Source organism: Anopheles nili, chromosome 2, assembly GCF_943737925.1.
Source record: "Anopheles nili chromosome 2, idAnoNiliSN_F5_01, whole genome shotgun sequence".
Lineage (NCBI taxonomy): Eukaryota > Metazoa > Arthropoda > Insecta > Diptera > Culicidae > Anopheles > Anopheles nili.
Genome location: NC_071291.1, coordinates 65681477 through 65695110, shown reverse-complemented (window position 1 = coordinate 65695110; position 13634 = coordinate 65681477). Strand labels below are relative to the sequence as shown.

Sequence of the window (13634 nt, the reverse complement as noted above, 5' to 3'; positions counted from 1 at the left end):
GTCCATGAGGTCATATAGCCGCGCACCGAGAGTTGCGGAGTCTGGACTGCTTGCTCTCGCGCTCACCGGGCAATAGCAGTAGTAGGTGGGAGTTTGATTCCCCCCCATGGGGGTGTTCAAAGCCCGGCGTGACCGGTGCAAACGAACGAGACAACGCTAGGTGTATGCTGCGAAACCGAAAAGGCCCTAGTCAGTGTTTCCGTTCGCCGGGTTCGCCCCCGGAACGTGAGCAAGTCCGTGAGCGGGACCGGTTTTGGGGATCACTATGGGCTGGTGCTAGTAGTGTGTGCAAAATTTCGCAACTTTTCCAACCCTTAGACGCAAATGTGTGTTAAATTTGATCCAAAACAGCAAGCCCTTTTCCCTTTCCCACGTGGGTGGTGTTTTGTTTTGACATTATTTGACAGCTGAGAGCTTTTTCTGCATAAGTGCATACAGGAAGCTTTCATACAGCATCCCCCCACAGTGCGCGTGACCCGCACGGAGAGCGTGATTTTCTTCGGGCTCGCGAGTGTGCGTGGGCCGCATTATATATGCACCTTGTTTGGTGTACGAGCGAAAAAATAACATAAATGAACCTAATGCGACGAAAACGGCAAATCGGAAACGCACCCGTCCAGCCCACGGTCCACGATGACGATGACGATGACGACGACATCATCGCCGTGAGTCATGCGTCTCGGCACGGGCCATCCAAATGCGAGCGCCCTCTTACCGGGGCTTCGCGAATCGATTTATTTGGTCTGTTATTTTTCCAACCATTTCCAGCCATCCACTCCCACTGGCCAGCCGAGGGTCCGGTCGCGTAATCGCGGCTGAAATATGAGGCATAAATTCGCTTTGCGCCACTTGCAGCGGGTTGCATCCGTGGACCATATGGTGTGAACCGAGCGCGCTACCTTTGGGGGATTTTGTGGCCACGGATTGGGATGGATAAAAAGGGCATTATCTTTGCTGATAGCTTGCGTTTCACATTTGCTGGGTGGAGGTACGATGGTGGAGGGCTTTGGATAATCGATATGAAAGTAAATAAGAGCCCCAAAATAACTGACAATAGATAAATATATTTTGAAGCATTTGGCGATGATTATCAAGAAACAGGACACGAATTCCCTTCAGGATGTGTAGCGTATGATTATATACTGCGTGAAGCTTTTCGAGATATTGAAAGTATACACTGTTTTCCTTTTCAATAAAATTTATTATTTTATAAGGATTGCATAGCTGTCATATATCGTAATACAGAGGACATCCGCAGGTATATTACAATAAAATATCTAAATGCTCTAAACCTATATGAACCTGGAAATTCGCTTATGAAACTACTTCACTGTCTCTTAAACGTGGATCAGTGCGACGAGCGAAATCAATCAATGAACGAGTCAGCCACCATCACCTTTGGGGCGGCCACCTTCTTTCGGAAAAAGGCCAAATTATCCATTACCGTTTTCGCTCTATGCGCTCCACTGCAGGCACACCTCCCCCCTCTCTCTTCGTTGAACCCACCCCATGATGCCAATTCCACCCGCTTTTCCGGTGCTTGCGGTACTTGCGACAAATCGTGGAATGCATTAGTTTTTCGGTTCGTTTAACGCATTTTTGGGGAAGTCTCCCCAATTTGGGTGGTTTAGTTCGGTTGTTCGGCCCCATCCGAGTCAGCTTCGAGCTGCTCGAGAGCTTCCTCGGGGTCGAGCAGCCACTCCTGCTTCGATGCCGCCCGGAACTCGAACCCAGGAAGCTGCTCGATGTCGTTACCACTGGTGGATGGTGTCGTTGAGTTGCTGGTGGCCGTCACATTCACGTTGAACGGGTATGTTTCGAAGGTGGGCGCGAATAGTTGGCCACGGACGGTCGTTCTACGCATCTCGTTATAGCCCATCTTGAAGCCTTCAGGCCACGAGCGCACCTCAGACTCACCGGTGCAGTTGGAGGGTTTTGGACCCGCCAGGAAGTCGTGCTCGAATGCACTGTTGTAGAGCAGCGTGCAGACTCCGTGTGATCCCCAGGGTGATAAGGGTGCTGCAAGCTGGTAGCTGCCACAATCGCCCATGATCCAGTCCTGATGGCAGCTGGTTCGGTGCCGAGTGCCGTAATTCCGGCTGGTGTGGATGCATTGCACGTTTTTGGCCGCTGTCCGGTGGTTTGGAGCATTCGTATCCGAGACGTCGAAGCCACTGCCTACGATGTCGCAAGCTGCAAGCAAAAACCCAACACCAAGTCAGTCATTTGAAAGCTACAACCTGAAGATCAGGATGTCTACTATGAGCCTGTGATCTTACCATCCAGTAGACCGATCTTGCGCGTTCCGTACTCCTTGGCGGCAGCCAATGCCACCTGAGCACCGAAGCTAAAACCGTACAGATAACCATCATCCGGGCTAAAGCCTTCCTTCTCCAGGAACTCGAGCTTCTGCCGCAGCACACTGTGGATGTCCTTGAAGTTACGACGCAGCCGAGCGTAAGTCGGAAGCTGAGCGAATCGATCGTAGTTCATGCACATGACACATCCGCCACGGTATTTGGTTAGATCTAGAAAGACCAGCAGTTAATCCCACACACGTGTGGGTATATGTGCAGTTTTTTGGGATTTTCGGGATGATCCTTAATCCACCCGGGAGCTATTGCCACTTACTTCGAATGAGATCCTGCACGAAGTACTTGTCACAGTCGATCTTCCACCCGAACACGACCACGGCGTACTTCGTTCCCGGGTGGCAATCCTTATCATACTCGTACGTGTTATTCTCCGCCAGGTTGTAGATGTGCACCAACTCCCCGGACGAGTTATAGTAGTTGAAAAAGATGTTATCCTGGAAGCGATCGGCTTCCGCAGGACATCCCAACAAAACCAATGCCACAGCCACCGCTACAGGCAACGCTAATTTCACGCACTCTCGCCGGACAGACATCGCACACTCGTCACTGGCACCGATTTCAGAGTTTCCCAGGAAACTAAGCCGCTGCCGGACCACGGACCAGCGCTTTATACACTTTAAGTTGACCCAAATTCTTAAACCCCCGAACCAAACACCGATAACCGAAGAACCGGCAAGTGGCGACCATTAGTTTCCGGCTGTCAGGGCTCTGGAATCAGAAGAGAAACAAATAAAACCCAACCCTCCCGATCTCGGGGTGGCTTGGGAGCTTTGGAAGCACCCAGCTAGACCCCAGGGGCATATGCGTAAACCGATCCTCGGGATTGATGGGTCTCGTGATCCCGGCCGGTTTGGGGTTCTCTGCTTTCGGCTGCGCATCGTTAACGCTTCTCGGCCCACAAAGGTGCGGACCTGCGCGAACGACAGGTTCTGGTAGGATCGTTCCGTTGACTTATCTGCAGCCCGTGACGGTGCGAGCTTTCTCCAACCGATATACCGCTGACACGCGACAGCTTCCATCAGAAGTGGCTTTTTTTTTGCTGGCTCTTTCACCAAAGCACAGAACAACGCCGCGAGCCGAGTCAGATGGCGTTGGCGGAGACAAAACACAAACGATCGAACGGTTTCCAGCGGTCTCTAGTCGCAGATGTTAGGGCTCTATTGGGTGGGCTTTGCTGTCAGGGCTAGTCAAAACCGGTTAGCGATACATAACGCTTATTTGCTTTGGCGTGATTATTCACCGGCACGATGTCCCAATCGAGCCGTGCATTGCATGCGATTTGACAGTTCAAACCTTCCAAGTGATAAGCCTCTTTTGCGCAGTACCATCCCTTTTTGGCGTAAATAAAACGTAATAAGGACTCTCCCTTTTTTGCGCACACACAACCACACACATTCACGCGTCCACCCATGCACAATGGGATGGTGTACATATATCATGAATGGATTGCAAGTTAACGAAGTGGTTCGTTTGGTACGCTTTTCGTTTTCGCATCCACGCCATATGAAGCGCGCAATAAAAAAACCCAGCCCGATTCGCGTGAGCATAAATCAATAAAAAAACCTTGCGCAAAAACGGCTCTCCCCAGTCACCCCCCCCCCCCAAAAAAAAAGGCCCCAAGCCCAAAACCGAAAGAAGCTGCCACGGGCCGGGCCGGATGCCGTTACACGTTAAAAAACGGATGAATTAGGTCCATTGCATGTTCCACGCCGGGTTCGTCCATTACGCTAGAACATGCACCGCACGCACGTGCCGAGGAACTTTCTCTTTCCCTTTCGGTGGCAGAGAACTTTTGCCGGTTGGTGGAGCTTTTGCTGGCGTCACACAAAACGGCACGCGGATTCACGAAGGACCGGTGGAAAGGACCCATTGGTGAGTAAAAGCCGGGACCGGGGCCTAAAATTGCGTATCGGTTGCGAAATTTTTGGACCACGAAAACAAAACGAGCATTACTAAACGAGAGAAGGATCGATATGAGTGTGTGAAAGAGGGAGGCAGAAAATTCATGAAAACCCACACACATGGGTGACGAAACGAAACATGCTCGATCGAAAAAGGCGACAAAAGACCGGCCGGAAAAAGAAGGCAAAAAGAAAAGCCCATTTTCCTCCCCACGTCTTGGCACGCGACGCCGAATCGTTTGTCTGTTTTGGGCAGTCCCAAACTCCTGCCAGAGGTTGGTTTTTTTTTCTCCTTTTATATCTCGATTGAAATATTTATTATCATTCTTCCCCAGCAAAAAAACCCACCGGTAACGCCGGTAAAGCTCCGTGATACCCTTGCTCTGGTGCCACTCGGGGGTCTGCACCTTTCGCCTTTCGGGGCCACCGAACGATAAGGAAACCACCGGGCGCAAGGAGCCCAGTGGTGTGAGTGAGCTTCTTTTTCGTGTTGTTGCCACCGTTGTTGGGGAACCGATTTTATCGATCAAACCGACCCAAACCGGCTCTCTCTTTTCGCTTTCGAGGCGCCCAGGACCTCGGGTCAGAGCGCGGATTTCATCGTCTGGTGAAGGTTGGAAGAAATGTCGAGTGTTTGCGACAGGGCGCGCGAAGAAAAACACCTAAATCGACGCATGGCCAGTTGGCGCATGGTTGCCATTTCTCGGGCTTTGCTGGTTCCGGCTTCGTGAACGCGCGCCAGTGAGTTTGCCGCATTCTTTTGGGGCGTTTCTCTTACTTTTACAGCAGCCACACATGTGATGGGAGAGAAAGGCTGCTCTCTTATTAGTAGCGAACTCGAGTGGGTGGTGTTTGATAATAACGTTAACACGTTAATTATACTCAAATTTAATATATTTTTTTCGCTACAAATATTTAATTTTTCACAAATATTTTAATCGTTATCAAACACGTTTGCAATTTATTGAACCTTAGCTCAACATCTATCATCTACGTCCAACGTTCTTCTATACTTAGCTTAGCTTTATTCTATTTACACTGAAACTGGAATAAACAGAACATTTTTAATAAAATAAAAAACCTCAACCCTCAACCCCTAATCCTGCCTGTTATTTGTACATTAATCCTTAGTTCTCCCTTAATCAAGAGCTTCCGCAAATAAGCATCACATTTCAGCAGCGAAAGCTATCAATTCAATAATATAATCAGATCTACACAACACGCCCGCCCGGATGGGTTGTAACTAAATTTAATTTCAAAATCCACACCAATTACACGGGCACCTCGCTGTTCTCGATTATCATCTGACAGCGTTCGCCGCTCACGGGGCCTATCTTAATTTCGCCATCGCCCTTTTCCTTTTCGCCTAGCCACGGTGCACGGTGGTATATAAATTAATAAGGCTTTCTAAAACAGCCCGCAAGTGGCCATAACAATGAAATTTTTCCCTCGAAGGGGAGCCAAAAAAAAAAAGGGCCCACAAACGCCGCGACAGCCGTGGGAGTTGAGCGATGCGTGGGGGTTGGCTTTCGATGGTTAAAAACCATCCAAACCTATCACTAGCCAATCTGCCGCTATCGAACAAGCGAACGTGGATGGCTGCCACCGTACCGTTGTTTGGTCGTGAAACGCACCACCGAGCCCAATTGGGCTTCATTTCGCTTCCCCAGCAAGCGATGGCGGTGGAAATGAAACAGAAAGAAATACACACGCCCTGGTCGAAGCAGTACTAAAGCGTACTAAAATAGAGGTAATATATTTATTTCCCACTGGGTGTGTGTTTGTGTGCGTCTAAGGTGTGTGGGTGCGCGAGTTTAATCGCTACTTAAATCGTAAACATAAGAAAATTAAAAACAAAACTAACACGCGTTTTAGACGTTACGAATCCACCCTTCGTCAATGTGAAGGTCTCCACAGGTGGAAGGTTTCCTCGCCTCAGTAGGTCCTCGCGGGCATTGGCACACACACACTGGGGGTCGTTTCTTTGGGGCTCTGGGTTGTCAGGCAGACACGTATCCGCTAGAAGCCGTAATCGAAGATGTTGTACGGGTTGGTGAACACAGTGTACGGGTACACGTCCGAGGTCTGCGCGAACAGCTCACCTCGGACCTCGCTGTGGAAGGAGATACAGAAGAGCGTATGAACAAAAGTATAAACATCCACCCCTACTCAGGTGAAAGGAGAACTAACCTCTTGCGAGATTCCATGTAGCCCATGCGGTAGTTCCGAGGATACCCGGCCGTGTCACCAAGCGAGACGCATTCGAGTGGCTTCGGTTGCGCCAAGAACTGGTACTTGAAGGCTAGATTGTAGAACACCGGACAGAGTCCATGTGATCCCAACGGTGGTGGTCCAGCTGCAGCCTGACGCAAACCACACTGTCCCATCCGCCAGTTCTGATGACACTTGTTTGGGAACTTCGTACCCTTGTCGATGCTGGTGTGGATACACTGGACGTTTTTAGCCGCTTGCCGGAAGTCCGCTTGCTTAAACAACCGATCGTTGTCGAACCCAGGTCCAGCCATATCGCAGGTGTCGATCGCTTCGATCTCACGCCCGCCAATTCGTGTGCCCACGTCTAACGCGAGCTGGGCCCCAAAACTAAACCCAAACAGAAACAATCGCTCATACTGGATGCCCTCGAAGCGGAGTTGCTGCAGGAACTGCTGCAGTACGTCACGGATGTCGCGAAATACGCCCACCAGCCCACCGTAACCACCGCTCGAGAAGGACGAGTAGTCCATGCAGGCAACGCACCCACCCCGGTACGTGCGGAGGTTTTCGCGCAAGTCCAACACCCACGGTACCTCGTAGCAGTTCTCATGCCAACCGTGCACGATCAACGCGAATCGCTCATCCGGGGCACACCCGGTTCCGTTTAGCAGCGGTTCGTCCTCGATCATTGTCGTCTGCTTCGTCAGGTTGCCGCTGTCAGGTGTAAGGGAGAGAGATATTTCGATCTGTCAGAGAACACGTGTCCCACGCGCGATCTTCGGTAACTTACTCGTGGTAGAACCGGAACAGGATGCTCTTCTCAAACTTCGTCCTGCGTAGGCTCGGCCGGAAAGCGATCGGTAGTGGTTTCCGGTTCGCATCCACCGTGCCCGTGAGGTTCATATCGTAGTCCTCCGAGCTGGACGTGCCGTTCTCCTGTGAGGATCTCACCCCTGCGTCATCCTGATAGTCCGCTACCGCCGGGTAATCGTGGGCGATGGACTCGGCAACACGCTGTTGACGCAAGCGGATCCTCTCCAGACGCCGTTCGCGCAAGCGCTCACCCAACCGAGGTCCAAATTTCCCGCCAGGTTGAGCCACCACCAGCTGGAGACCTCCTAACAGTACCACGAGTGCGACCAACACCGACACGGTCGCGGAGCCACGCCAAGAAGACATCTTCCCACCGGGTACGGTCCAGCGTTACTGAATCGAAATGTATGCACATATCAATCACGGCCGCAAGCCCACCACGCGAAGCCTTCGCGACCTAAAACACCGATACACACACACATAGTGAGAGAGATTGAGGGAGCTTTTAGTTTTTGGTAGGATTTTCGGGGGTTGGAAGCACCCTTACTGAAGGTGTTCGACGGGTTTCTCCGCAGGCCGCAGTTTTTTTTCGGCGGAGTACTTTTCGTGATACGAGCAAAGGCAGAAGCTCGCGACTGGTGGGTGCATTTTTGGGCATCTCGCGTTCGCTGGGGTTTCGGTGTTGGTGCCGTCCTCTTTGCGACTTGTGGAGGACCTAGATAGCGAGGCAGTCAACCGGCACGGTGTCGATGTTCGCGCAAACCGCCTGCCCGGGCAGGTCTGTCGCCGTACGTACGGGGTTTTTCTTTTCTTTTCTTTTCTTTTTTTTTGCCCGGAGAACGGACGCTCTCCGGTCGTTTACAGACCTTCACCTGGAATCACTTCCCTGGCCCGGTATGTTGAAGTCGCGATGGTCTTATCGTCGCGATGGTGCTTTTCTCTCGCTCTTACGGGCTCTTACCTTTCTTTTCGATGTGGGGAGGTGCGGGAGGGGGGAAGGGGAGGGGGAGAGGCTCACACGACAAGTTTCTCCTTTCCGGTGGTGGTCTTGATATCGCGTGGGTTCCCCACCGAAAGCACCGGTTAATGTTGACTAATTTATTGTTGAAGTTATCGGTACGACACGGAACGCTACTACTGGCGCGACCCCGAATCACGGGATCCTCTAGAGGTGCCCTAGAAGAGGGTGGAGGAGGGCGCATCTTGCCAACATGGGGGGGGGGGAGCAAGTGCAACGCTCGAAGGGAGTGCCGTACGATTCTGCTAATTGCTTTTCCATACTCGCGAAACGCAAATATTGGCCCCGTGGGTATCGATGTTTCCGCCCGCTAGGCCCGGGAAGCCCATCGGAGAGTTTCACCGAGGCACACACACACACACACTGTGAGGATTCCCAGTTCCAAGGTGAGATGGTGATGAGGAAGCCTTGTGATGTAAAATTTGAATACCAAACTAAAACGGACTACTACTCGCGATCGTTGACGTGTTTATTCCGAATGCTGGCAAACGTTAGCAGCTCGTTCACGGATCGTATTCGAGCATTTAAGGAGTTTTAGGTGCTTTTTAAAGAGATATTAATGAAGGAGCTGTATAGTTTTAGCATATAGTTTAGCGTCAAAATTTGATTTTAAGATTAATATAGCTTTAGTTATCATTTAATGGTCTCACGCTTGATAAATAATTGTGCAAGATTGATCTTCAGATATTTTGAGCTTTCTACATGAAAATACTATTTAAAACATTGTGTTACCAGAAACAGCACAAACATTTGGATTAAAATTTGCTTAAAATAAAGACATGAAATAAAAATAAAGCTGATTTGACATTCTCTTTCAACAATCGACTCCTTTAGGGCGCCATTGGATGACGGGTGACGGCATTTCTAGGCTTTTAAAAAGCAATAAACTTTAAAAGCTATTAAACTACCTAGCGAATGGTCTATTTGGAAGGCTATTCGGAAGTGAATACTAAACTAGTCAACCGATTCAACTTTAACCTTACGTAAAAATCATTTGATCTGCGAAGATTTGAAGGATGAACTAATGAAGGAGCTTTTTAACCTCGAGAGAGCATTTTTAGTAGAGGAAATGAATCTAGTAGGCAAAGATTTAAGGGATCACATGATCTTGCCAGCTGATGGTAAATCTCTACCCAGTTCATGCGGACTATAATTCTCTCTAGTGATGCTCTGGCTTGCCTTTTTTGCTAAACCTTTTGGTCACCATATCCACGTAGTTGCATATCTCTTACTGGAACGATTCGCGTAACCGACACGCTTCGTCCTCTAATTAAGCTAATTACAAGCAGGCTTAGCACCACTCTCTTACGTCCTACCCCTACCACACGGGTGCATCGGTTGTGGCCCTCACTGAGCCCGTAATTTATTGCCCTACGCCCATCCTACGTTCCAGGACCTGCGATGTCAGCAAAAAGGCAAATCCGATCCATGCAAATCCCACGCCACACCCGCACTACATCGATGACCCCATTACACGTGTGTGCAATCATCTGATCCTCGGATGGACGCCGCCATCGGGTTCATATCGTCCATAATAATTGGCCACGTAGAGCGCTCAGTTGCACTCGCAACGCCGGTATTGTGGGAAAACACCGCCATAGAGTGATTGGCAAGGCGCCATAGTGAACTAGCGTTCGTTTTGGCGAAGAAGAACCTCCACCGGCCTTCAACGTATGGCTCTTTGAGGCTGGGTTTTTTTGTCAGTTTTATGAGCCCCAAAAAGGTACCGAAAAGAGCGCAACCAAAAAAAAAACTCCTTACATAAGCCAACCCCGTCGGCTAACGTGGTGTGGGGAGTTTACGGGGTAGGAAATACCCACAAAAAAAAGCACAGTACAAGCTCACACCGAGGCAGTCAGGAACGGGCTTTTGGTGCCAGAAAGCCAGAACGGATATCGTTCCGTTTGGATCGTGTGGCCGCCATTCGGTCGCCTGCCCGTGGCATGACCCTGACGCCCCCGGACCTGGAGGATGGGGTTGTTTTTTTTTCGCTGCTGTCCTCCTCCACCGAGCGATTTCAAAGCGAAGGCGTTTGCAGGCCGGTTTAAGTGCACGCGTGGGCGATGCATGTCGGTGCACGCAACCGCTGGCGGGAATTGGCGGGTTGTCTACGTATATGTTTTTTTTTGCTTGTTCCGTCTCTATGACCACTCACCAACAACCAATGCTCGTTCGATCGAGCCGGTCGATCAGGCTTGGTCTATGATCGACAGGTTGAAATCTGCCATCGACCAGGTGTGTCATTCGAAGCATGAGGGGAACTGAGTACACAGAGAGACTGCTTTATGGAGTGGATCTGCTGGGGGGGGGGGGAGTTCAATGAAGGTAGTCTCTCGGATTTTAATAAAGAATGGTTTGTAAGCTAGTTACGATCTATGATGATGTGATTGTTTGTACCCAAGATATTATTTCATAAAATTGTTTTAGAGCTTTAGAAATGGCATTGGACGTGAAATGTAGCCTTGAATTCGTGTAGAACATAAACTTAGATAGGGTGTCTTTGTTGCAGATAGTTCTACATATTTTTGTCCGACAACTACAAATACATCTTGAAGACCTAACAGCTTTCAAAGTGAGACTTTTTTCGAAACAAAATAGAGTTTTCTAAATATGACAAACGTTCAGAAGCCAGCATCAACTCAGCAGCGACCCCAAGCGGCCCCACAATTATATCATCTTGGCGGAATCCCCCATTTATGGCCAGAGAGCTGGAGCGGAATTGTGACCAAGTTTAGCCCGACGGGAATCGGCTCACCCCGTGGGTGGGTGTTTCGACTTCTTTTGGCATCCCGCGCCAGCTTGGGTGGTTATTATAAAATCAAAAAACGATCCAACTTCCCAGTGCCACCCTTTCCCGGTTGGGTTCTTGAGGTAGACACTTTCCATCCGGCACCGTGAACCACGGGAGAACGGTTCCGGGAGAACGTCCAAACGCTTCCGCCCCCGGGAATAGCTGGCGGGACTGGATGGGCCAAGTTTGGCGATGGAAATGATATCATGGTTGCTTCATTCGTGCCCCAAAATAGGGTTTTGGTGGGTTAGCCGTTGGCAATGAGTGCGATCTGAGAAGAAGGTTGGTCTGTTGGTGGAATGGAATAGAAGATGATCACACGCTGGATGAGGCATTGGCAGAGGAATACCAAGCTGCAACTGCTTAGGACTTGGTGATGCAATTGCTGCCGCTAAATGTAACAATTGTTGATGGAATAGCTAGTGGAAGCGTGCTCATTGCTACACGGATATGGAGCTGTGAAACTGGCTTTAATTATAATGGATGACACCCATTGACATCGCCAATGGTTGAGGAATCTCTATGGAGGTGGTTTCGCATAGACCAACAATAAATTCTCTACTAACGCAACCAGACGTCACTCATGTTAGATAGAGCTGTACAGTAGGAATTATATGCAATTAAACGTCATTGATTCTGGTGCAACTGCACATGATCGCACCATTTATTCCCCTTATTAAATGGCGTGTGAAACTGTCTTAGAGAAGAAAATGTTTTTATATAATTTACTTATTCATATGATAGCTGAAAATAATCCTGATCCTGATCCTAAATAATTAATTAATACTGTAAAATACTTAAATATAAGAAAATTTCATTCCATTCCGTTTCAAGCTTAGCGCTCATAGTGATCTGTGAGAGAGAGAGCAAAACATATGCAATATACTTATCTCACTCTAAAACCCGATGCAGCGCCATCTAGGTGAGAGATATGCTATAAATGATAGTAAGAGAGAAAAACTTATCGAAAGAGAGAGCTAGACTTCTCATTTTTTCAATTTAAAAGTTACCAGTGGAGAACGTTAGTTTGATTCTTATAAAACAATGTATTACAAACGTTTTCAAGTGATAATCTTTGATGATAAAAGACCAAAAGAGGACAGAGTCCCTGATACGATGATAATATAAATGCGTAATTCTATTTCGGATCGTAATTCATGACTACATTCTGAGCCAACAAACACGTGTTTTTTTTTCTCTTTGTGTTTTATATTATATTTTCAACTTTCCATAAAAGAAGAGTAAAACGTAACAGTTCACGTAACGACGTAATGTTTTTGATTTACAATTTGATTTGCGGTTTCCGTTCGGTTTACATTGGTTTGTGTTGTTGAGTCATTTTACTCCTGTCTATGCAAGATTTATTATACGATCAAACGGGACGTCTTGCAAAAACTAAACATCCTCGAAACCTGAACCACACTGCAATAGATGGACGCAACGGTCTATGTACAGGGATGGTTGCGAAACGGTAGGTAAATAGTAGTGGTGCGTATCGATAAGATAATAGTAATTATTAGTACAAGTTTTGTTGCTGTAGTTTAACGTATGCATTCGACTTTAAGTCTACCCTGTGTATAATGGTTAAACACTCATTGACGTTACGTATTAAGTCCCCTTCGGATCGCAGCATATACGCCTGTATAGTACGCTACATGCGCATACAAGACGATAATATTGACGCAGAGAAAGATGTTTTTTAAACGATCATAGAAGACCTAAGAAGAAAAAAAGCTCCGAAGGGAGCAAACGTCTGGAGAAGAAAATCTACAAAAGGATCATCCTTGCGGGGCGCGCTTGTGCGCGCAACTCTAACGTGATTCCTAGACTAGTTCTAACATGTACAAAGATCAGTCTCTAGGTTGTTGCCTCTTGCTACTAGGTTTGTTCATAATTCACCTGCCGGTGTGTATGCAACCGCCAAACAGGCAATGTGTACCGCCTAAATGTGTATCTAGGATGCGAATGGTTTTAGAATTCGATTACAATAGTAACATTCGTCACGATATTCGAAGTCCATGTGGGCTTGTGTGATGTCCGGGTGTGTGCCTATTGCATACAAAATAATATCCTGCTATCGTTACAATCTACGCGGCGCCGTGCGGTCGCCAATAGGGTGAGAGACAATTTTCAATGTTTTCCTTACAGCCTAAGTATTAATAAAAATATCTTCGTCTCATTGCACGTCGTACCGTAGGATGTTTATATGTTTTAAAACGCATTAAACATGGTGTGTATTACTTCTGCCCTATCCATACGTGAGGTACGTAACGAAGAGATGCCATCGTGTACTCTAATGTCCCTTCTAGGGTTCTCTTACATACTATCTAGCTAAGTGGATGGATAAATGGATCCTATCGATCAGTTCCACTACGAGGACTAAGGCAGGCTTGGGTTCCGTGTTTTGGTGAAAAAATAAAGAAAGAAAAAAAAACTGTGGCAGTAGACGCGACACGGATGAAATCGATAATTTTACAAGCATTTCTAAAACGTCATCCCTACGCTGAAATCAATCGAAATCA

At 48.2% G+C, this 13634-nt stretch overlaps 2 protein-coding genes across 2 annotated transcripts; both read right to left on the bottom strand.

The window, feature by feature from the left end:
* Positions 1 to 1627: 1627 nt before the first annotated feature.
* On the bottom strand, positions 1628 to 2908 carry LOC128728471 (uncharacterized). Its single transcript, XM_053822100.1, has 3 exons — positions 2632 to 2908; positions 2280 to 2528; positions 1628 to 2193 (listed from the first exon to the last, which is right to left on the bottom strand). The coding sequence occupies exons 1-3, from the start codon at positions 2906 to 2908 to the stop codon at positions 1628 to 1630; spliced, it is 1092 nt and encodes a 363-aa protein (XP_053678075.1).
* Positions 2909 to 6028: 3120 nt separating this feature from the next.
* LOC128732102 (uncharacterized) lies at positions 6029 to 7674 on the bottom strand. Its single transcript, XM_053825264.1, has 3 exons — positions 7281 to 7674; positions 6467 to 7204; positions 6029 to 6389 (listed from the first exon to the last, which is right to left on the bottom strand). Exons 1-3 carry the CDS (start codon positions 7667 to 7669, stop codon positions 6296 to 6298), a joined length of 1221 nt encoding a protein of 406 aa, XP_053681239.1. The 5' UTR covers positions 7670 to 7674; the 3' UTR covers positions 6029 to 6295.
* Between the last annotated feature and the right edge of the window lie 5960 nt (positions 7675 to 13634).